The sequence below is a fragment of the Carcharhinus amblyrhynchos genome, chromosome 17 (genome assembly GCF_965287045.1).
Source record: "Carcharhinus amblyrhynchos chromosome 17, sCarAmb.v2.hapA, whole genome shotgun sequence".
Taxonomy (NCBI): Eukaryota; Metazoa; Chordata; class Chondrichthyes; order Carcharhiniformes; family Carcharhinidae; genus Carcharhinus; species Carcharhinus amblyrhynchos.
Genome location: NC_137340.1, coordinates 40156493 through 40181119, shown reverse-complemented (window position 1 = coordinate 40181119; position 24627 = coordinate 40156493). Strand labels below are relative to the sequence as shown.

Sequence of the window (24627 nt, the reverse complement as noted above, 5' to 3'; positions counted from 1 at the left end):
CTGTGTGTCTGTTCAAAAAATATTTGCATTTTGCAGAAGGTGTATGAGTGTGTCACACTAGTTCCTACATTCATCCAGTTGAAACTATGAAGATTATGTGGGTGTGTATTGCATTTGGTATACGTTGACTTTTAATCTACTTTATTGCGGCAGGTGGCTATGAGGGCTTCCTTTTAAAAACTCAAAGATCTAGATTTTTAAAAAAATCTGGATTTCCTTGTCATTTTCTGCTTCACATACTGTACATGCAGCCTTTGTCAATGTGAAGGTGAGTACAGTGTATGTATATTTACAGATATCTTGAGGTCTCAGAATGTGTAACTCTGAAGAGGTTGACTCATGGGTATTTTCAACAGTTAATGACAAATTTCATTTTATCTTGCAGAATGAAATTTGGCAGTAATTGTTGAAAGGATCTTTGTGAAGAAGCATTCTTTCTTCCATTGATATGCTTCAAACAGCTTTACGCCAACTTCATGTTGACTGTTTTTGTTTTCTTACCTTTTCATCGAAGAATGGGAAGGGAAACATTAGGTTCGTCACAGCTGGATTTTTCACAATTTATAAAGATTATCAACTCCCTCAGAAAAAAGCTGCAAACAGCTACATTTCTCTGAAATTGCTCTCTGAACGCCAGAGGAGATGAAGTGTAATTGCAGAGTAGTGATCAGCCTTTACAACTTACAGTGTTTAGGTTTGACCACTTTTGTTTCACAAATTACACACTAATGATTCAACCAGTACAAAAAGAATAGTTTTCATTAGAGAAATGTTTCCCAAGTAAGAGTTATTGCTTCTGAATGGGAGTATGACAGCCTGGTCACAATCATACTGAATAAAAGAGCAGGCTTGAAGGGCTGAATGGCCTGCCCCTCCTCCTGCTTCTTATTTTCTTGGCATGGTATGAAGAATTCCCTGATTGTAAACACTCATATGCTGCAGTTATGGCACGTCCACTGTCATGTGGCACCACTGATTGGCTTTTAGAGTTTCAGATATGTTTAAATCTCTGCCTTGGAAAATGTGCTCCCTCACTCCTGGAGATGACTATTGTGGAAGACACTTGTGAATGAAGTAAATTCTATGGGTAAATATTTATTTGATATATTTTTATGGCTTTGGCTTAGAAGAATTTCATTGAAAGCTTATTTTCTAATCACTGAACACAATGTCCCACTAGGTGGGGTTACATGTTCAAATTCTGGAGAAATTGCAATGTGAAAACTTGTATGCAAGACCTGGATGACTGTCAACTTCTAGAAGGGATAGGAGAGGGAGACAGGTCAGAATCTCAGAGGAACAGAGGCAAAGGAAAATCAAGATAGACTGAGAGCAGCAGAAAAGAATATGGATGAAAAGGCAAAGAAGGAATTTGATACAGGTATTTAACGTGAAGAGAAAATGGTTTCATTGGTTGAAAGATCAGTCACCGGATGGGCCAGGTTTTGGGTGATCTAGGTGACAAAGGAACGAGAGAATACATTTTTTTGCAGCACTTAGTGCAGCAAATTTTTTTTTCATCTATTTACAGAATGTGGGTGTTGCTGGCTAGGACAATATTTATTGTCTATTCCTATTTCCTTTGAAAAGATGGTGTTGAGCTGCCTGTGAACAGCTGCTGTCTGGTATAGGTACATCCACAGCTTTTAGGAAGGGAGTTCCAGGATTTTGGTGCAGCAGCTGTAAAGGAATGGCGATGTAGTGCCAAGTCAGGATGGTGCATGGCTTAGATGGGAACTTATAGGCGGTGGTGTCCCAGTGTAGCTGCTGCCATTAGCTTTTGAGATGGTAGTTGTCAGTGGTTTAAAAGAGCTGCCTAAGGTGCTTTCAGTGTAGATGGTACAAACTGCTGCCATTATTCATCAGAGAATCATAGAATCCCTACAGTGCAGAAGGAGGCCATTTGACCCATGGAGTCTGCACTGACCACAATCCCCATAACCTTACTTATTTACCCTACTAATCACCTGACACTAGGGTCAATTAGCATCACCAGTACACCTAACCTGCACATCTTTGGACTGTGGGTGGAAACCGGAGCACCCGGAAGAAACTCACGCAGACACAGGGAGAACATGCAGACTCTGCACAGACAGTGACCCAAACTGGGAATCAAACCCAGGTCCCTGGTGCTGTGAGGAAGCAGTGCTAATGACTGTGCATAAGAACATAAGAAATAGGAGCAGGAGTAGGCCATCTAGCCCTTCGAGCCTGCCTCGCCATTCAGTAAGATCGTGGCTGATCTGAAGTGGCTCAGTTCCACTTTCCCGCTTTCTCCCCATAACCCTTAATCCCCTTGCCTACCAAAAACCTATCTACCCGCGTCTTAAATATATTTAGCGAGGTAGCCTCCACCACTTCAACGGGCAGAGAATTCCAGAGATTCACCACCCTTTGAGTGAAGAAGTTCCTCCTCAACTCTGTTCTAAACTGCACCCCCCCCCCCTTATCTTGAGGCTGTGCCCTCTGGTCCTGCTGTCCTTCCTGAGCGGGAAGAACCTCTCCACCTCTACCCTATCCATCCCTTTCATCGTCTTATACGTCTCAATAAGATCCCCCCTCATCCTTCTAAACTCTAACGAGTACAAGCCCAGTCTATTCAGCCTCTCTTCATAGCTCAACTCCCTCAACTCCGGTATCAGCATAGTGAACCTCCTCTGCATTCCCTCCAAGGCCAAAATATCCTCGCGCAAGTGCGGCGACCAAAACTGCACATAGTAGTCCAGCTGTGGCCTCACCAGTGCCCTGTACAGTTGCAGCAAGACCTCCCTACTTTTATATTCAATCCCCCTTGCTATGAAGGCCAGCATCCCATTTGCCTTCCTGACCACCTGCTGCACCTGTAAGCTGGGTTTTTGCGACTCATGCACAAGGACCCCCAGGTCCCTCTGCACCGTAGCATGCTGCAGCTTTTCGCTCTGTAAGTAGTAGTCCTTCCTACTATTATTCCTGCCAAAGTGGATAACCTCACACTTGCCAACATTGTATTCCATCTGCCAGGTCCTCGCCCACTCGCTCAGCCTATCTAGATCCCTCTGCAGACTTTCTACACCCTCCGCACAATTTGCTTTTCCACTTATCTTTGTGTCATCAGCAAATTTCGACACCTTACACTCAGCTCCCTCCTCCAGATCACCTATATAAATGGTAAATAGCTGAGGCCCCAGCACCGATCCCTGGGGCACTCCACTAGTCAGCAACCGCCAATCCGAATAGCACCCATTGACACCCACTCTCTGCCTCCTATTTGACAGCCAATCCCCTATCCATGCTAACACCTTACCCCCAACTCCATGCCCCCTAACCTTCTGTAACAACCTTTTGTGCGGCACCTTATCAAACGCCTTCTGAAAATGGAGAAACACCACATCCACCGGTTCCCCTCCATCCACCGCACTAGACACGTCCTCTTGGAATTCCAATAAATTCGTCAGACACGACTTCCCTTTAACGAATCCGTGCTGTGTCTGCTCTATCAAACAATTCTTCTCAAGATGCCTCGCTATTTCCTCTTTGATGACGGATTCAAGCATTTTTCCTACAACAGACGTTAAACTAACCAGCCTATAATTCCATGCCTTTTGCCTGCTACCCTTTTTAAACAGCGGCGTAACATTAGCCGTTTTCCAATCTTCCGGCACTTCCCCGGAATCCAGCAAAGTTTGGAAAATAATCACTAAGGCATCCACTATCACCTCTGCCGTTTCCTTCAGAACCCTGGGATGCATTCCATCCGGTCCTGGGGACTTGTCCACCATCAGTCCCACTAGTCTGTCGAGCACTACCTCTCTAGTAACAATGATCTCATTCAGGCCCTCCACTCCTACCATTTTTCCATCGTTAACACCTGGCAAACTATTCGCGTCCTCCTCCGTGAAGACCGAAGCAAAAAACTTATTCAAGGCCTCAGCCATTTCCTCATCCTCCACCACTAAATCCCCCCTCTCATCCTCTAAGGGTCCAACATTCACCCTAGCCAGCCTCCTCATTTTTATATATTTATAAAAACTCTTACTATCCTTTTTTATATTTAGCGCTAGCCTAGATTCATAGTCTATCCTTCCTTTCTTTATCAACTTCTTTGTCATTTTTTGTTGATATTTAAACCTCTCCCAATCCTCTTCTCGCCCACTACTTTTAGCCACTCTAAACGCATCAGCTTTTAATTTAATAGTCTCCTTTATCTCCTTCGTTATCCACGGCTGATTATCTCTTCTCCTACGATCCTACTGTGCCACCATGCCGCCCCTTAAGTGTTAGAGGGAGTGAATGGCCCCATTTCCACTATTTGGCCTAGATGGTATCAAGTCTTTTGAGTATTCTTGGAATTGCAAGTATCCAGGCAAATGGAGAATATTCCATCACACTCCTGACTTACGCCTTGTAAAAGGTGGACAGGCTTTGGAAAGTCAAGAGATGAGTTACTTGCTATAGGATTCCTAGAATCTGACCTGCTTTTGTGGCCACAGTATTTATATTAGCTAGTCCAGTTCAGTTTCTGGTTGCTGATGGTGGGGGATTCAGTGATGGTAATGCCATTGAATGTCATGGGACGATGGTTTGAGTCTCTCTTGCTGGAGCTGGTCATTGCCTGGCACTTACATGGTGCAAATGTTACTTGCTAATTATCAGCCCAAGCCTGTATATTATCTATGTCTTGCTGCATTTGGGCACTGACGTGAAATGTTTATGATTTGAAAGGGTTTGTCTGATAAGGCAGTGGACAGAGGATTCAATAGTGACCTTCAAAAGGGAATTGGATTAATACTGAAGGAGAAAAAAAATTGATGGGATACGGAGAAATATGTAGGATTGGAACTTACCTGAATTGCTCTGCAAGAGTTGATGCAGACTTAATGGACAAAATGTCCCCCTTCTCTGCTGTACTAGTCAATTTAAAACTGTTTGATCTTCATGACGTCCTTCTAATGCCAGACTGATTTGTCCTACCAGATTAGGGAATAGATTGGCAGCCAATGAAATCCTCAATCTTGTGCTGCTCTTCTTCCAGATCAGAAACATTAGTGCAACTGTAACATGCTTCTTCACTTTTTTAGCTTCTGTTGATGCCTTAGGGTCAGGAAAAATTGATCGGGAGGTTTCAGCATCCATTCCCAGGCAAGGTTGTATACTAAGGTTATATTCCAAGTAACAATATCACTGAATTGGATTACTCAGTAATTGTGTCTAAAGTGTGGGGAGGTTCAGTATCTTTTGTGATGATAAAACTAAAGACCCATCTTTTATTTCTAGTGATGAGAGTTATGATCACCATTGGCAGAAGGATGATGATATTTTCAGTAGATGCTTAGATATGCCGCGTTAGTGTTGATTAGATTCTTGGGAAGTGATGCTTAGATATGTGCCAGATATGTGTTGGATTAAGTTTTTGAGAAGTGATGCTTAGATATGCCAGAGTAGGGTTGGATTCAATTTTACTTGGGAAGTAAATTTGCTCTACAGGTGGTTTCACTTCACAATCAGTTTTTTTTTTAGTGACTGTTACTTCTGATGCTCAATATTTGCTTTTGAAAACCAAGAATGTAGAGTTGTTGGGTCAGATTTTGCCATAGGCCTCAGGTTCCTGATGTTGAGACCAATTGGAGGTCCCGAGCCTATACCTGCCAGAAGCAGGGTACTTGCAGCAGTCCCGATGCCTCTTAATTGGCTGCCAATGTACTCTCCACCCTAATGGGGTTGGACCACTCAAAGGATTGGCAGTTCTGAGAGACTGATGAGGCAGGCAGGAGAGCTTGGAAGATGCCTCAAAGTGGAAGCACCCTTGAAGATTTAAAAACAAATCTTCATTCAGAAAATGGTAGGTGCCTTGGAGTGGCAAGGAAATCCCTCCGCTTGGATTGCTGGGGCAAGTGGGGATAGCCTTTCATGCCCATGGCCCCCTGTTTGGGGATTGGTGCCTGTAACTCTGATGGAACATTGGCCTTCCACAAGAGGCTGCCTTGTTAAACTGTGATTGGGGAGGCCCTCACCAGGGATGGGGATGTTCTTTCTGCTGGCAGCAACATTCCAGTAAAGCTGGAAAATCAACCCCACGGGGCCCTAAAAATGTAAGTTGGCTGCCCATATTATGGAGGTGGAAATGCCCTAGTGTAAGGAATGTGTGGGGAATCAATCTAACACAGCCCTCCTCTATTTCCAGCACTCCCATCTTGAAGCTGGGAAAAGTCTGCCTGTTAAGTCTTTGTTAAGCCATTGGTGAGTTTACAGTGAATAATATTCTACAAAGAGTGATCAGAATATGTTGAACCTGACCAGTGAGATCCCACAAATACTAGAGGAGTACCTTTTATGGTTATAGATTTTGGCACTGTAACAAAATTTATTATGTATCTCATAATACTTAAAATGAAAGGGATATCTTGTATAATGTGTAGGATTCTGTTTATACAGTGAGTAGGAGTAGTTTACAGCTCGAACATGTGAGCCTGCCTTACTGAAAACTACTTACAAACATGAGTTTGTTTGGGTGGTTAAGTTTCCCTGAGCAATAGAAATGCTAGGTTTTGACTTGAGAATGAGTCCATGTAGCACTTTCCCACAGGGATTGTTGAGCAGGTTGAAAATTAAACTTGTGTTCTCTTTGTTAATATCTACCATAAAGGGATGTATCAACTTAGGCATAATTCCACATTTGTACAGGGCCTTTTTTTCCAAGTTAGTCTATTTACACCTATTGGGGAAGCAATTGAGGTGTAATACTTCTAGAACATAGATCATAGAACATTACAGTGCAGTACAGGCCCTTTGGCCCTCAATGTTGCGCCGACTTGTGAAACTAATCTAAAACCCATCTAACCTACACTATTCCAATATCATCCATATATCATAAATATCATCCATTCTGTTACAAACAATGTATTTCTGACTTACCAAGATTAACTATAGTGAAAATTTAAAAAGAAAATATCCAAAAGTTTTGTAGCTGTATGATGTTATGGTGATATTGAGATCACAGGTATCTAAGGTGTATAAATATCAGGTCATAGTATGATGAAGCGCACAAGGAGACGATTTGGCCCATTTAAAATGAATTCATTTTTTGAACATTTGAACATAAGAACATAAGAAACAGGAGCAGGAGTAGGCCATCCAGCCCTTCGAGCCTGCCCCGCCATTCAATAGATCATGGCTGATCTTTCGTGGCTCAGTTCCACTTTCCGGCCCTCTCCTCATAACCCTTAATCCCCTCTCTTATCAAAAACCCATCAACCCGCGTCTTAAAAATATTTAGCGAGGCAGCCTCCACCACTTCAACGGGCAGAGAATTCCAGAGATTCACCACCCTTTGAGTGAAGAAGTTCCTCCTCAACTCCGTTCTAAACTGCCCCCCCTTTATCTTGAGGCTGTGCCCCCTAGTCCTACTGTCTTTTTTGAGAGGGAAGAGTCTCTCCACCTCTATCCTATCCATCCCATTCATCATCTTATACGTCTCAATGAGATCTCCCCTCATTCTTCTAACGAGTACAAGCCTAGTTTATTCAACCTCTCCTCATAGCTCAACCCCCTCAACTCTGGTATCAGCCTAGTAAACCTCCTCTGCACTCCCTCCAAGGCCAAAATATCTTTGCGCAGGTGCGGCACCAAAAACTGCACACAGTACTCTAGCTGCGGCCTCACCAATGCCCTATTCAGCTGCAGCAAGACCTCCCTACTTTTATATTCAATCCCCCTCGCTATGAAGGCCAGCATCCCATTTGCCTTCCTGACCACCTGCTGCACCTGCAAGCTGGGTTTTTGCGACTCATGCACAAGGACTCATGCACAAGGATTTGAACAGATCTTTCTTGCCAGACTGTTGCTTGTGAATGTCATGCAGAACAAGTAGTGATCGGCATATGGTAACACGATATTTTATGTAGCTTGTCACTGCATAAGACAGCTATTAGCCTATGTTTTCCGAAATAGCGTGCCCATCAAGTTGAACGATGTTAATGCCAGGCAACAGAATACTCCATTTCTGGGACCATTGTCAGCATTAAGCTTTCCCAACCTAGGAAAATGCAGTGAGATGCTGAGCAAAGCTTCCTTAGTCAAAAACATGATGTCTTAAACTCAACTTGAGCAATCCAAAACCAAAAGAGAAAATGCTGGAAAATCTCAGCTGGCCTGGCAACCTCTGTAAGGAGAAAAAAAAGCTGACATTTAGAATCCTGATGACCCTTTGTCAAAGCTTTGTCCAGCTTTGACAAAGGGTCATCTGGACTCGAAATGTCAACTCTTTTCTCTCCTTACAGATGCTGCCAGACCTGCTGAGATTCTCCAGCATTTTCTCTTTTGGTTTCAGATTCCAGCATCTGCAGTAATTTGCTTTTATTGAGCAATCCAAATAAACTTGTAAAACACTTTTCCATTTCTGACAGCGATCAGCCCCTGGGTGGGTTTGGCAGTGTTACTTGAAGGCGTTATAGCAGATCAACTGATCTTTCAAGTCTACGGTAGGATATTGCTGGTTCAAAACGGCTGTCATATTTGCTTACAGTGCAACTTATGACAGTGCAGAAAGAATCCATTTGGCCTATCGACTCTGCACTGACCCTCTGACAGAGCATCTTAGCCAGGACCACCCTCCATCCTGTCCCTGTAACCCCATATGTTTAACCCATAATCCCCTAACCTATACAGCTTTGGACATTGGATGGGCAAAATAAGCATGGCCAATCCATGTAACCTGCTCATTTTTAAACTGTGGGAGGAAACCACAGCATCCAGAGGAAACCCATGCAGACATGGATCGAACGTGCACACTCCAAACGGGCAGTCAGCCAAGGCTGGAACCTAACTAAGGTCCCTGGTGCTGTGAGGCAGCAGTGCTAACCACTGTGCTGCCCATCTGATTCATATCTATTGTATTAATATTTATATAACGTAAGTGGCACATTGACACAGTTGGACATTTATTACATTTAGGGTGTGATTTTAAGTTGTTTCAGTTGGCACCATTTTCTTCTATTTCTTTGGGTAACAAAACTGTTATCGTTTGCAGATTTAAAATTATCAATTGAGCTAGTTTCTACTGCTTTCTTTTGTGGGATAGAATTTCAGATTTCTATGACTCTGGGTGAAGAAATGTTTCATAATGCCTCTCATGAATGGCCTGGCTCTGTTGTCTCCTTTTCTGAGACTCCCCCACCTGCAGCAAATGTTTCTCTACTTGACCTATGTGGCTCGGATGTATTTTAACAAGGAGCTGAAATAAAACCTATTCCCTTCTCTATTCTAACACACCAGTTATGAAGGCTAGCATTTCATTACTCTTTTTGGTTACTTTTTTGTACCCAATAACAACATTTTACTGATCTGTGTACATGGACCCAAAAAAACTGTTCCTAGCTTTTCACAATTTAACTAATACGCAATCTGTCCTTTTTTGGTCCAAAATGGATGGTCACCCCTCATTGCACTGAAATCCATCTGCCACAGGTTTTCCTTCTCGTCAGCATCTCTTTGCTAATATATGCTCCTGTCTACACTATAATCCCACCAATCTTTGTGTCACCTGATATATGACTCTTTTCCATATTATGCCATTAATAAGTATAGTCAAGGTCCCAGTCCAAATCTTGTGGGACACCACCAGACACTTTCTATTTGACGCTAGTTATAATGTCCTGATTGTCTCCTTCGTCTATAGACATCAAAATGCCACAACATCTCTGTTTTCTTTACATTTGTTGATTAACAATTGTTAATTTCCAGTATATTTGGAAACATTGATGTTCTCAGAGCACTGAGCTCTCTGCCAGTTGTGACATTCTTTTTGAAATTTTCTTTAGTTTATCAAATTCTGACAGTTTTATTTTTTCTTGGAAATCCTTACTGAACAGCAATAATCCGATTCATAACTGCTTTACCGGTGTGAAATGAATTTGCTTAAATTATTAATAGCTTAACAGGGCAGCTGAAAAATGCCCAGAGAGCAATTCATTCAAATCAAGATTTGTTGACAATAGGGTTAACAATGAAACCATAAATCAAACGGCAATTGTTTTTACAATTAACTTATTGTGAATATAAATTAATTCTTAAATTCAAGTTTCAGTTCCTGTGAAAATTCAAGCAATTATGCAAATTCCCCATCAACATTGGATGTGGGAACAGTCAAAGATGATTTAAGATTATTACACTGCAAGGGAAGCAATTCGCATATGTAATGAAGTGGCACATTTGTTATGGTACTTAGTTTTGTGGGTGATATCAGAAGGACATTCGGCTTGGTATAGCCAAGCTGCCTTTTTTTTCATCTCCAGTTGGTTTTCCCGCCTCCTTTCCTGATTCACATTGGAGTATGGTTTCACCCTCAATGCCCGTAAAAGAAAATAAACTGTTTTAATATTTGAAATCTGTATTCTTCATCAGTAATCCTCTTGTACCATACCAAAGTGGCTATTGTGTATGTGTAACCCTGAATAGTGCGTGACGGAAAGCTATTCAGCTGTAGCAACATTACAATTGACTCTAATCCTATTTTCATCAGTGACATTTGCAGAAGTATCAGTAATAACAGTTGCAAAGAGCAATAGAATATGAACACAGTAGGAAATCAGGGGAACAACAAAAGGTTGATTGTTTCTTCTTTTCCCGGTCCTCTATTGGAAATATGAGTTCTTGAAGCTCGATTGAGAGTCCAGAAATCCATTAGCCTGTTGAAACACCTGAGTCCCACGGAAAACATTACTTGATTCACAGTTCTGGCTCTATGATTTATACTGTGAATTTCACAAGGTTTATTTAGGCAAAATAGGTTCAAGCTTTTGAAGTTTCAGGTGTTGAAAGTTTAAAGGGTATGGATGATTGACATTTTTATTGTCCTGTAGTAAAAATGAGTTATTTAAGTGGAAAGTCATCAATGAATTATTTTTTCAAAAAGATTTTTTATACATCCTAATGTCACCATAGGATTCATTAGTTCTATACAATGTATATGGATGCATAGGCATGGAAGTGCTATAGCTTGGCGCGGGGAGATTAGGGACCATGGGTATTTGGAGGCATGAGGGGCTGTATGGGATGCTTAAGGGCCATAAGAAGTGTCTTTTGAACATACTTTCTAAAAGCTTTCCTCATATAGATTATGTTCATGACACCTCTGAGGTGTTGGGAACTACATCACATTGAAAACTTGGCCTGAGTCCATGGAAATTGCAGCAGACTAGTATTTGCCTATTCCTGAAATGGAACCAGCCAGGTCCGGAGCACAGGGTATGGATTTGCAACACGAACCACGCCACACCCTTAAAAAGCCTTCTCAAAAATTGGGAACTCTGGGAATAGGGCTGGGAATTCCAGAATGAATTCCTAATTGTCATTTTCAAAGGACTCCTGAATCATCTTAAATCAGTGAAAATCCAGGTGTTGAAAACTAGACATTAGCCTTAGCTTTAATTTTGTGTAAAATTTTGAAATTAATCATCTGAAGTAAATTAGGGGATGATCTACATAATGATAATCTAGGAACTAGCAGTGAGTTTTGATTTAGAAGGTGAAGATCTTGCTGAATTAATTTTATTGATTTCTTAATGTGTGGTAGCTTAGTAGTACTGGACTAGCAGAACAGAGGTTGTGAGTGCAGTCTTCATGTTAACAAAAACAAAAAATGCTGGCATATCTCAAGAGGTCTGACAGCATCTGTGAAGAGAGAATAGAGTCAATGTTTTGACTCAGGAAGACTGTTTGTCAGAGCTGAAAATAAGGAAAATCAAACAAGATTCGTAAAAGTGGGGGGAGGAGTGGTGGGGGATGTAATTGATAGGAATGGCATAGACAAAAAGACAAAGGGTGATGATAAAGGCTGAGAATGGTGCTAAGAGCGTCCATTAAGAGATTGGAATGTGTAAATGGCAGAACAAAAGTGCAGAGTGTAGTAAAGTGGCAGTGGGCCATAGTGAGGTGGGGAAGAGGGGGAAACAAGATGGAAGGGGAGATGTTAGAAATGGAAGAATAAAAATAAGACTGTATAACAAAAATACATGAATAAGAAAAACTAAAATAAATGGAGACGGAATCTTATTTTTCTAGTACGAGCTCATAAATGACTAGATTTGCTGAGTTTAGTCTCACAATTTGTTGTGGGAAGTATAATTGCTTGATGACCAAACACTAATGTTTTGGCCTTTTCTAATACATATTTTTGTTTTACAACCACTAAAGCATCTACACACCACAGTCACATAACCAGTCACAAAGAAGAAAATTGCAATGCACATGCCAAATGGAGGAACACTGTTATTTTAATGTTCATATAGAATGACAACTTGACCCAGTCATAGTACTGTGTCAGTTCTGAGTAAGAAGCTTCAAAACTCGAGCCACTGAACAGGACTTGAGGATATAATCTAACCTAGCAGTTCCTTGAAGTACCAAGAGCTTTTGGAAGTGCTGTCTTTCAGATAAGATATTAAGCCATAGCCTTCTCCATCTGTTCAAATGAGGGTAAAATATCCCATTATAATGTTCTGAGAAGAACATGGTGTTCTTCAAGTGCATTAACCAACAGTTATACCTCAACCAAAGCCATCAAAAAATGTAATTGGTTAGTTATTTCCCTTGCGGTTTATGAGACCTTGTTCATAGATTGCCTCAAAGTTATTTAGTTTTGTGCAGTGCTCTGGAACATGCTGAGAATGTGAAAGATGCTTTATCAATGCAAGTTGATTCTGTTGACCAGATCATTTTTCTCTACTCATAAAGGTTACAATTTATTTCTGACCCTCTCCTGTCACAAAAATAAATGTGCCAGCTTCAAAGGAAGCTCAATGCCACATCACATCTGATGAAATATCCTCCTTTATAAGTATTAATGTGTTGATTACCCCATTGTTCCATTCAGAATCCAGTTCAGTGAGAAGAAAGTGCATGCTACAAATTTGCTCTTCTTATTTCAGGCGTTTTGTACCAGAAAACTGCCCATAATGGTAGATTCCACAGACCAACAACCTAACTGGTAAGAACATTTCATCCACATGTTGGCCTTTATTGAATTACAGAAATCTTCTGAGTCTATACAGCTCACTAGCACGTGTCAATGTACCACACCACTACAAGAAGAAATAATGAATTTACATCAATACAGTGAGTTTCAGACTTAGGTTGGTTTGTCCCAAAGGAAGAATTACAAAGGAGAATGAAATAAATCAAAAAGATTATGAATATATTTAAGGGTGAAACTGAATCTCAGGATTTGACGATCTCATAAATAATTCAAACTTCAAAGCACCATTCATTATCTTATAGTCTTGCAATACAGACCTGTTCCCTGTGCTGTGAAATGAAAAGATTCTTTGTAGTGCATGTATAGCATGTTGTTAAAAATTGTCTCAATTACATAAATTATGCCGTATTACATGCAATTATTAATAGCTTAGTAATAATTATAACTGTCTTTATTTTAATTTAAAGCTTTCTGATTTTTTTTATACCTGGAGTTAAGCCTTTGCTTGCATGCTCTAGTAAAGTGGACGTTGAATTTTAAAAAAAGTAAGACTTTTGTGGGGCTGGAACCCAATACTTTCTTAAGATAAAATTTGCTCTGGGGTCTATTACATGTGGTGACCTGCATGTAGTTAGTTACTGGAAAGGTTAGCAAATACAGCCCCTCAGTTGCTTATCAGCTAAAGTATTGAATCCCGTGTTGCAGAGATGGTTGCTAAGGATATGTGTCCACAAACTATGTATGTCAACTTCCTAAAACAAAAGTTGTGAAGTGTTCTTTTTCTGAGAAATTCTACTCTTTTTTCCATGATTTTTGCGGGGGACTACTGTGCCTTATTTCCTTTCAACGTTTCTCATTGTTTTTGTGTCTTTTTTTTAGTATGTCAGCAAGACAGAGTAGCAATGGAAATAACGTGGGTGCCTGCTGGAAAGAAATGAAAACTGCAGATGATTTGAAAGATGTATCTGAAGACTGTCCAGCTGGAGTTTCTCTGCAAATGTGGAAGGTATTTTTTTAATGGTATGGTTTAAATAATAGTTACTAAGTTATACGGTGTTTTACCTGTACTAATATGCTTCATATTGCATACTACTGAAACCAGTAAGCATGCAATGCACTTGTTTTCCTTTGTGTCCATATTGCCATTTATTTGTTTAAAACATGATTGTGACAAATTAAATGGCTGTTGGTTACATAAGAAGTACTGCAAATGACTGATAGGGGGTCCCACAATATCAGCAAAATTATTAAGGGGTTCAGCAATATGTTTCTAAGGTAGGTTAAACAAGGTGGTGACGCTGTCCCCATAGCATTGTTGTTCTTGTTCTCTTGGGTTGTTCTTTGCTTGGGGAAGGAGGCTATATTGAATCAAGCTGCAGTACATTATGTAGATAGCACTCACGGTGCAGTGGTGAGGGAAGAAGCTAATATTTAGTGAATATTTTGTACTGCTCTGACTTGCATGAGGGTGGTGAGTATGTGGAATTCTTTGCTGCAGAAGGCTGTGGAGGCCAGGTCATTGAGTGTCTTTAAGACAGAGATAGAAAGGTTCTTGATTAATAACGGGATCAGGGGTTATGGAGAAAAGACAGGAGAATGGGGATGAGAAAAATATCAGCCATGATTGAATGGCGGAGCAGACTCAATGGGCCGTGTGGCCTAATCCTGCTCATATGTCTTATGGTCTTATGATGTTGAACTTCAGGTTTCCAACCCTCTAGAATTGACCTGGAGCCTCCAGAAGTTGAAGATCAATCTCTAGGACACTGCTGTGTGCAACCCTGGAGAAAAATCAGAGCATTAAAAAAGGTTATTTTTTAATGTCAATTTGAACATTTCTCTTTTAGCAGACATAAAGTATTGGAAATGGGAAATAAGGGCTTTTTGGCTAGCAGTTAAGCATCATCCAATTGGGTAATGAATCCTTTTGCTTTTCAGTTGGCTTAGGAAGGCAGTGTGTCACAAGGATGGATGTGTTGGTGACTGATGGCTGGAGCATGAAACATAGAACAATAGAATCATAGAAAAGTTATGGTACAGAAAGAGACCATTCAGCCCACCATGTCTGTGCAGGCTAAAAAAGTGAGTGAGAAAGAAACTAGATGCTCATTTTAATTCCATTTTCTAACACTTGTCCCATAACCTTGGAAGTTACAGCATTTCAGGTGCAGATCCAGATACCTTCTAAATGAATTGAACGTTCCTGTCTCAACCACCAATTCTAGACACCGGTCTCTCTCTCTAGATGAAGATGATTTTTTTTTCCCTCATGTCCCCTCTAATCTTTTTACCAATCATCTTAAATTTTATGCCCCCTGGTAATTGACCCTCAGTAAGGGGAGACAGACTTTTCTCTTGAGATTGTACATCTCAATTAGGTCACTCCTCGGCCTAACATTCAAGGCTGTGGGCCAAGTGCTAGCAAGTGGGATTAGGTGGGCAGGTCAGTGCCTTTCATACTTCGGTGCAGACTCAATGGACTGAATAGCCTCTTCTGCACTGTAGTATTCTGTGATTCTGTAACTCTAATTCTCCATTCTAAGGAAAACAACCCCAGCCAATCCAATCTTTCCTCATTGCTATGATTTTCAAGCCTTGGCATTATTCTTGTAAATTCCCTCCCCACTCTCCAGACCAATTACGCCCTTTGTGTAAAGTAGTGACCAGAATTGTCTGCAAAGATCCAACTGTGACCTAACCAGTGTTTTATTCAGTTCCAGCATTACATCCTTGTTTTTGTATTCAATATCTTGCCCAATAAAGGAAATCATTCCACATGCTTTTTTTTAACCACCTTGTCCACCTGTCCTGCCCTTTTCAGGGACCTGTGAACATGCACTCCAATGTCTCTCACTTCCTTACCCATCTCAGTTTCCTCCAGTTTGCTTTGTTTGACCTCACACATCTCTGGATTGAATTTCATTTGCCACTTTCCCATCCACTCAACCAAACAATTGATAACATTCTGGAGACAAGAGCTATCCTTTTCACTCTCACTACATGGCCAACTTTTGTGTCATCTGCAAATTTCTCAATCATGCCTCCAATGTTTAAGACTAAACCATTAATACATGTAACAGCAAAGGCCCCAACGCTGAGCACTGTGGAGTGCCATTGAAAATCACTTTTCATCGCAATCCATTGATCATTACCCTTTGTTTACTGTCACTGAGCCAATTTTGGATCCAACTTGCCACTTTCCCTGACTAATCTGCCATGTGGGACCTTGTCGAATGCCTCACTAAAATCCATGTAGACCACATAAACTGCACTACCCTCATCAATTCCCCTTATTATGTCCTCAAAAAATTCAATTAAGTTATTAAGACACGATCTTCTCCAACAAAACCATACTGACCGGGAGGCGGGAGTTATAAGATGAAACCTCCTACGATACGTTTATTCACGATTGGTAACCCTAGTTAAACTTCTTGGATGTTGTTGTAACTGCTCTCATATAAACATTCCTGACTTTAGCCTTGCAGTCAACTTTTAAGTTGCCTCCTTTAGGGATTGCAGAATCTAATATTTCTAACCTTTGTACATGTGTCATGGCTGTGTCCTACAATACTTAAAATGTTTAAATAGTTTCCTGAGCTCACTAATTAGAAATGAATGTCGTATTTAAGATGCAGGGTGAGAAAAGTATTCAGTGGCTTCAGCATACTAGTCTCGTAGGTTTGCTTGATCTAATGAAAAGTGACACAGTGGTTAGCACGGCTGCCTCACAGCCCTAGGGACCTGAGTTCAATTCCCAGCTTGGGCTACTGTCTGTGTGGAGTTTGCACATTCTCCCTGTATCAATGTAGGTTTCTTCTGGGCGCTCCCCTTTCCTCTCACAGTCTGAAGATGTGCAGGTTAGGTTAATTGGCCATGTTAAATTGTGCATTAGTGTCCAGGGATGCGTAGGTTAGAGGGATTAGCGGAGTAAATATGTGGAATTGCAAGGATAGGGCCTGGGGGGATTGTTGTTGATGCAGACTCGATGGGCTGAATGGCCTCCTTCTATTCTGTATGGTTTCTTTGATAAGATGAGTTTCTTGCAAAGTACTACTTATCTGGCATAGAGAGCATGCTGATCAGAGCTTAGCTTCGCTGGACAAGTCATGTGGTTCACATGGAGAATTCCCATACACCAAAGGTACTATTCTATAGCCAGATGAGTACAGAACCTGCACCGGAGGATAACTAAGACATAAAGACAATCTGAAAGCCAACCTCGGAGCTTGCAAGCCGACACGGGACAAAACAACCTTAGGCAGACCCAAATGCAGAAGTCTTTGTCATCAAGCAGTTTTGACATTTGAGAGTGCCTTCAGGACAAGAGGGGGAGAGTGTTTAGCCAATGCTTTCATCTGTCCCTCCAAAACTGATTTCATATGCACAATTTGCAGTTGGTTGTGAAAAGTAAGTCTTGGCCTAATATCACATGAGATGACGATAGTGTTGACTGTAAACTGGCCTTTTTCCTTTGCCTAACACTCAGCCATTGAAGTGACAGGAAAATCTATCATCATCAAGAGCATAAGAAGTAGGAGTAGCAGATGAGCACATGCCTTTCCCAGCCTGTTCCATCTTTTAATATAATCACGGCTGATCATTGGCCTTAATTTCATTCTCTTGTTCATTCCCCACATCCCTTTACTCACCAAGAGACCAAAAATCTGTCCACCTAAGTGTTAAATACATTCACAACCCCTTGAGAGAAGAAAGATTCTCCACAACTCAGTCTTAAATAATTAGCCTTTTATTCTGCGACTGTTGTTCTGGCTTCCCCAGCCAGGGAAAACCAAGTCTTGGTGTCAATCCGGTGAAGTCCCTTAAGAATTTTGCACATGTAAATGAGATCACCTCTCATTCTTCTGAATTCTCTGGAGTATAGGCCCAATTTACTCAGTGTCTCATCATAGTATAACCCGTACATCACTGGATCCAATCTAGTGAATCTTCAGTGCATCACTTCCAATTGAAATATAGCCTTCCCTTAATAAGGGGACCAAAACTACATATAGTACTGCAGGTGAGGTCTCACCAAAGCCTTGTACAATTGTAGCAAGACTTCCTAGCTCTTGTATTCCAGTTCTCTTGCAATAAAGGCCAACATGTCAGTTGACTTTCTAGTTGCTCTCTGTACTTGCGTGCAAAACTGTTGTGTTCCTTGTGCAAGTACATCCTAATCTCTCTTTCCATCAATGTTTACAAATTTTATATATTTTTTAAATTATTCTGCTTTTCTGACTTGCCGAAATAAATAACCTCATATTTTCCCCCGTCACCTTGTTGCCCACTCACTTAATCAGTCTTTATATCTATTTTTCAGTCTCTTTATGTCCCCCTCACATCTTGTGTTCCCACCTAATTTTGTACCATCAGTAAACCTAGATACATTATTTCTCAGCCCCTTGGGGTAAGTCATTGTTATTATTCATAAATAGCTGTGACCCCGACACTGATACTTGCAGTACTCTTCTCGTCACCAAGCCCAAGTGACAGAGGGAGGGAGGCCAGTGATTGGGGCTGGACATCGGGGGGCGAGGGAGGAGATGGTCCAGACATGTCCAGAAGACCAGCGTTTGGGTGGTGGTGCGGGTCACATGGTCAGAGATGCAGGGTTGCGGAGCTAGCCAGCAAACGAGCTGGCCAGTGATCGGGAGACCGGCAGTGCGAGCTACTCCGCATGCACCAATTTCCGCTCTGACAGATAGGCGTGTGCACGGTGGCCCTCTCCAGCAGGAGTAAACCCCACTCACTTCTTTTTAATGAGATTCACGCTAGTGCATTCTGCAGTGCACAGAATGTGGGTGTGTGAAAAAGTCAATGGGATTTACTCCAGCTTTTACACAAATTTGGCACTTAGAATTTTTTTGGGAACACCATTGTTTTTGGTGTGCCTGGATTACACAGCTATAGCTTAGAGTTATATAGTTATCATTTTGATGATGCATTTTTTAAATAATGCTTTGAAAAATAATCTTTTCACCTTTCTCCTCTTATTGGCCCAACTGCTGGTGGGGCATGGTTTCATAGACATCAGGACTGTATACGACAAGGATGGCCACACTGCAGCTTGCAAGTCTGCATGTTAATTTGCAAGTCTGTCTTACCACTAAAATTTACATGTCTCATGTCTTTTAAAAAAATTCTGAAAAAAGCATGCGGCTCTTTTCCAGGTTAAGGTTGGGAAATTATTCTCAATCATTTCGAAGTTTCGGGCACTACTCTGGGTGCCTAGAGCCACCGCTTTGGCCATCCCCAACTCTGACCAGACAGCTCAGTTTTTTGTGATTAGATCATGACGAGGCCTTCCCCTGTTATCTGCTGTTCTCACGTTGCATTTGTCGAGCAGTTTCTGGATTGTCTTCCTGGTGCTGTCTCAGCTGTGGGAGTCAGTAATGCCGGACTGGGGTGAGGGTGGACCCGGAGGGGGATTGAGAGCAGGGATGGGGCGTGGAGACCAAGAACAAAGCCAAAGGTGAGGGGGTGCAGGCCAAAAGCAGAGGTGGGGGCAGCCTGAGAATCAAAGCATGGGATTTGGGCCCTGTGGGTCTCCACTCTAGCTCTCTCATGTCAGACAAGGTGGAGAAACCTAGGTCAGAGGAAAGTGGAGTAAGAGGAGGGGATGAGTGAGCGTGTATCAATGAGAAGCAAGGACATGATTGAGGAACATGAAGGCAAACATTAATGAGTGTGATGGGGTGGAGTGGAGAGAAGACATGTGTAATGTGTGTGTGTGTGCGAAATAGAAATAAAAATAAGCCTGTAAAGCTTGTCCATGTCTTGCACCTCTCAAACATCTGGAGATTATCATATGTGGTTTTAATGTACAGAAAATTTGGCCACCTCTGGTATACAAGCTTGCTAAGGCAAGCATTCTTCAAGTGTAATTCTAGACAGAGTGTGCTTAGATACTATTCAAAAAGGGGCAGATGGAAGTAGAAGCATAATAAGTAAGTTTGTTCTTCTTTCACCCAGCATCCACATGTGTAGTTTCCAGCAAGGGGCACTGAAAAGGGATCAGAGGTTTCTCCTCCAAGTCCAGTATCACCCTGTTTAACATAAATGCAAAAGGTGGAGATTATACTGGGATCTTTTCTGGTCTCTATCCCCAGTTACGTGATGCCTTAACCTCACTTCTCTGTATAAAAGCTGGAGATCAGTTTGTTTAATCTCATTGACATCAAAATTATTTGTACATGTTGTCCGTCCATCACAAATCATTAAATAAATGTTTGTTTTACTGGTGAAATACCTGTCATTTGTTCACATTTGTGAAATAAACAGTTTACACTTGAGTTATCTTAATAATATAATGAACATGTTATTGCTGTTTGTTTTAACCCTGATACGAATCTTTCCTTAGAAATTCCAGGAATTGAAAGAGAGAAGGAACTCCATAAGTAAAACCTCGTTTACAAAGAAGGCTAGACGAAAACGAAAAGCAGCTGGTGCAGGTACGGCATGATGGGGAAATACTCAACTTTTCTTCTGTGAATTATTGATGACATTACCAGTAGATGATACACCTACTTTGTTGTAACTAACCTAACCTATGCATTCTGAAAAAAAAATTTTAGTCTGAAATGCTTTGTTTTTTTTAAATGAACTTGCATATTTATCTAAAAGCTTTTGTTGGAGTTATATTCTTGGACAAAGTTGACACTGCACTGTTTCAATTTGATCAGTCTCTCTCTTTTTCTAAACTGGCTGTCTTTGTCTTTGTCTTTGTCATTCAGACTGCTTGAGAAACAGGGCCAAGATGCATTTGAGAGTGTGACTGCAAAACTTTGACCTGCAAAGTCCCTCCATAGTGGTTCTACACAGAGAACATCAGTGTCAATCTAAGCACTGACTCACATTTAATTATTGCAGTTTTTTTGCATTAATTTTTTTATTATTGTCACAGTTAGACTTACATTAACACTGCAATGAAGTTACTGTGAAAATCCCTTAGTAGCCACACTCTGGTGCCTGTTTGGGTACACCGAGGGAGAATTTAGCACCAGCATATCTTCAGACTGTGGGAGTATCCAGAGCACCTGGAGGAAACCCATGCAGACATGAACAGAATGTGCAAACTCCGCACAGATACTTGCCCAAGGTCGGAATCAAACCTGGGGCCCTGGCGCTGTGAGGCATAAGTGCTACTCACTGTGCCACCATGCTGCCCTGATAACCTATAGATGGTATATTGATAATATTGGCTATCAATTACATTGATTAATACAGAATGGTAGTTTCCAACAAGTGTCCACAATTACAAAAAGATTCAATAAATAATGGCCATGCTTTAATTAATTAAAATAATTAAAAATTGAGACTATGTGGAATGATATGCCTCTTTTTCCCTTACTTTGTTACTCGTTGTATTCTGTAAAACGATAATAGTTGAAGGATTGCGCAAGTGAATATTTCAAATTGGACAGTACCCCCTTTCACTTGGTTGTCACTTACAGGTTTGCTCAACATTTTTGTGTAGCCAAATGGAAAAATTAATGTCCGTAATACGAAGGTTTTCTGGATCACAGTTGTGCATAATATGGCTTATTTTCACACAGAAGGCCTGACAAATGTAGGAAGGGATGAAGGGGAATCCTCCATCAAAATGAGGAAATCTGAACAAGAGCAGAAAACTGAGAATAAAAGGTACTTAAACAGAATTGATGTGCAAACTTTTTTTTTCAGTTCTGTTGACAATTGTGTAATAATTTGATATAATTTTGCTGATGACCAAATTCAATTTTAACCAAATAAGTTAACCAAATTTAAATTCCTCAGTTGCTACGGTGGGATTTGAACTCTGTCTCTGGATCACTATTGCAGACCTCTGGCTTCCTAGTCCACTAATGCAACCATTATACTACTCTTGACTTTATTTAGTTAATGCATATCGTTTTGAGATTGTTTTCTTTGATTTTAAATTTAATAGAAAATAAGCAGCTTATTTTATGTATTACCTTTAAGCACAAGTATATCAGGTAACAGTTAATGATTATGTAAAATAAATTGATAAATTGTAATGAGTACTATGCTGCTAAACTGGAAATTGTGTTTGCTTTTAGCAGTGAGTTGAATGCTCGAGAAGCCCACTGGAGTGAATTAAAACAATACTTTGGAGCAAATGATAGATTTGAGATTCCTGCTTGCAGTGCACCATGTTCAAAGGTAATAAAATGTTTATTTATCTAATCTCACATTCTACCAGTTACTTTGATCTTGGATCAATAACACATTGCAATGGCTTATGCCTCTATATGAAGAAAAAAATCCCAAACTGCATCATAAATAATCCTCTGGAACACAAGTATAGAGCCAAAAAAGGAGAATTAGGAGAGAGTGACTGAATTTGTGGTCTTGGAGAGGAATTTTAGAGATGTGAAAGTTTAGAAACAAAGGGCCTGATTCTCCCAAAAAAATTCTAAGTGCTGAATTGATGAGAAAAATGGTGTAGTTGGCAAGAAAAATGGTGTAATTTACAATTCTTTTTTCAGCGGGAATTCAGACTCGAATCTCCTACACTCTGTGCAATGCAGAGATCACAATCATCAATATCATTAAAAGCTCGGGGGGGGCAGGTCCTTTCCACACTGGAGTCTGACAGTTCCGGAACTCTGCACATGCACCATGGCCCTGAACTGTCAGCCTGCAGTTTGCTGCCCAGTTCAGGACCCTTGCACTGCTGCTCCTCGTGATACCCCCACAGCACAATCGCAGCCCTAATAAGGATTCCCAGGCCAGCCAGCCCCCTTCCCCCCTTCCCCACTCCCCCAGAGCATGGCAATCTCCAGCCCTCCCCAAGAGTGACAATTCCTGCCCCCCTCCGCTTCCGGAGGTAGATTCCCCAAGCCTGCCCCGAATGCTGGCTCCCTCCAGCCCCGACCGATGGTATCTGCAGAGTGGCAGCAGGACCTCCTACCCCCCATCCATCACCCACTTGGTCCTATCCACAATAGGCCCTGCCCCCTTGGCACTGCCCAAAGTCCAGTGAGCAGTGCCAAAGTGCCCCTTGTGCAGTGCCAGGAGACATCACCCCCGCGCCCGCACCGCCCCATCTCCTTTCTACTTAGCCTAAACCTGTTCTCTGTAAAATGGTGGCTGGGTAAGGCTGCCACTAGGTATTTTGAGGTCCTTAACTGCCCACTGCCATTAAATGCTGGGCAGAGTAAAAGGTCTTTTTTTTAAAAGGCTTCTTCGAAAAGCCTTGAAGAAAGTGGGGGGCTGCTAATCAATTGCAGGTGCCATCTGTGTATCAAGGGCACTCCCTGCAAGATGCTCCTCCTGCCTTTGTTCTTCCCATTTGCCCTCCTTCCTACGCTCTCTGACACTTTCCCGTTTTCTTATTTTCCTGAGGTGCTGCTGAGACTGCTTGTGTTTCTGGCCAATCAGTTTGGCTGGCAGCTCTCAAGGATGGGACTTCCTGTCCGCTGACTGGTGGAAGTCAGATCCTGTATGTGTTCAGCCTACCTCCCATGTGTTATCGCTGTGGCTTTTTAAACGCTGGTTTATTTGGGATCAACTTTCCTTCTTCCATGAAATCCAGCCCATGGGAAAGGGGCAAAGGGGTGGAGGCAGGCAATCTTGTAGAATTTAAAGTAAGCTGTTTTTTGAAGAAGAGGATGTCGTATTTAAATCTCATCTTAAATTTGAGCAGAATGACAAAATTACAAAATCTTGTTCAGCCCAAGAACATGGCTATTTCCTCAATTGTCAGTTTCATGTGTGCATGTACGTCAAACATTTCATCATTATCTGTGTTGAATTTAATCACGAGAGGAATGCATTGGGAGTAGATGTGTTCCAGTCCAATTTTTTTTTAAGTCTTACCTCTTCTGCTTATCTTATAGCTGTTCACTTCCATGTTATCTCTTAACAAAGCACCTAGCCCCAGGTCTTCTAATGTCAATGCAAGTTTATGGATTACTCAGAAGATGTGTACCCAGTAATAATATTTTGTTGGCTTTTCCTTAGGGAGGGAACTTAGTATGCACTAGTTGGCAGGTTGGAATGCAACATTCATTCAGGCTGTCTTTTCAGACTTTATGTAGGATAAATTTGATATAAATCAACTTTCTCCGAAACACTATGAAAAGCTCCACCACATGGGAGAGGCTAATTGCTGGTCTTGCAAAGCAGAGTTATACATATTGTCTTACAGCTTTCCCTCCAGGACAATTTTTGATTTGCTTTTTCTCACTGTCCTCTACTGTAGCCAGACAAGTTGTAGTGGGTAGTCTAAATTTAACATTAACCTATTTGTCATCAAAAACTACAGCAGGAAAATATGATTAGTTACTTGACTGCTGTGGTTTTTTGAGGTAACTTATTTCTTAAATACTTTCCTTCTCTCTAAATATCAAAGCTACAACAGTGGTCTAGGGAAATGTATTGTTAAATAGTTACAAAGGAGGGCATCAGCAGTAAGTTAAATTTGTTATGTTACTTGGAATAAACTTTTAGATCTTCATGTACTGCATAAAGTTGTATTGTATTTTATATGTTAACCATTAGCAGGTTGTCCACGTAAGAGAAGTTATTTGAAATATTCCATATAAAAACAGTAGTTTACATTTGTTAAGTGCTCCAATATAACACATTCTACAGAACGAATGGAATATTTCAAAAAATCAAACAAGAACTGGATGAAGAGTTATGAGACATGATTGGAGAACTTCTGGACTTGA

General features: G+C 41.1%; 1 protein-coding gene across 1 annotated transcript in view; it reads left to right on the top strand.

Moving 5' to 3' along the window:
* fam204a (family with sequence similarity 204 member A) overlaps positions 1 to 24627 on the top strand; it is a 94443-nt gene that overhangs the window by 6340 nt on the left and 63476 nt on the right. Inside the window, exons 2-6 of the mRNA XM_080205849.1 lie at positions 12903 to 12961; positions 13829 to 13955; positions 20310 to 20400; positions 21505 to 21592; positions 22009 to 22111. Coding sequence (XP_080061975.1) covers positions 12930 to 12961; positions 13829 to 13955; positions 20310 to 20400; positions 21505 to 21592; positions 22009 to 22111 — 441 coding nt within the window. The 5' untranslated portion in view covers positions 12903 to 12929. The remainder of the gene's footprint in view (positions 1 to 12902; positions 12962 to 13828; positions 13956 to 20309; positions 20401 to 21504; positions 21593 to 22008; positions 22112 to 24627) is intronic.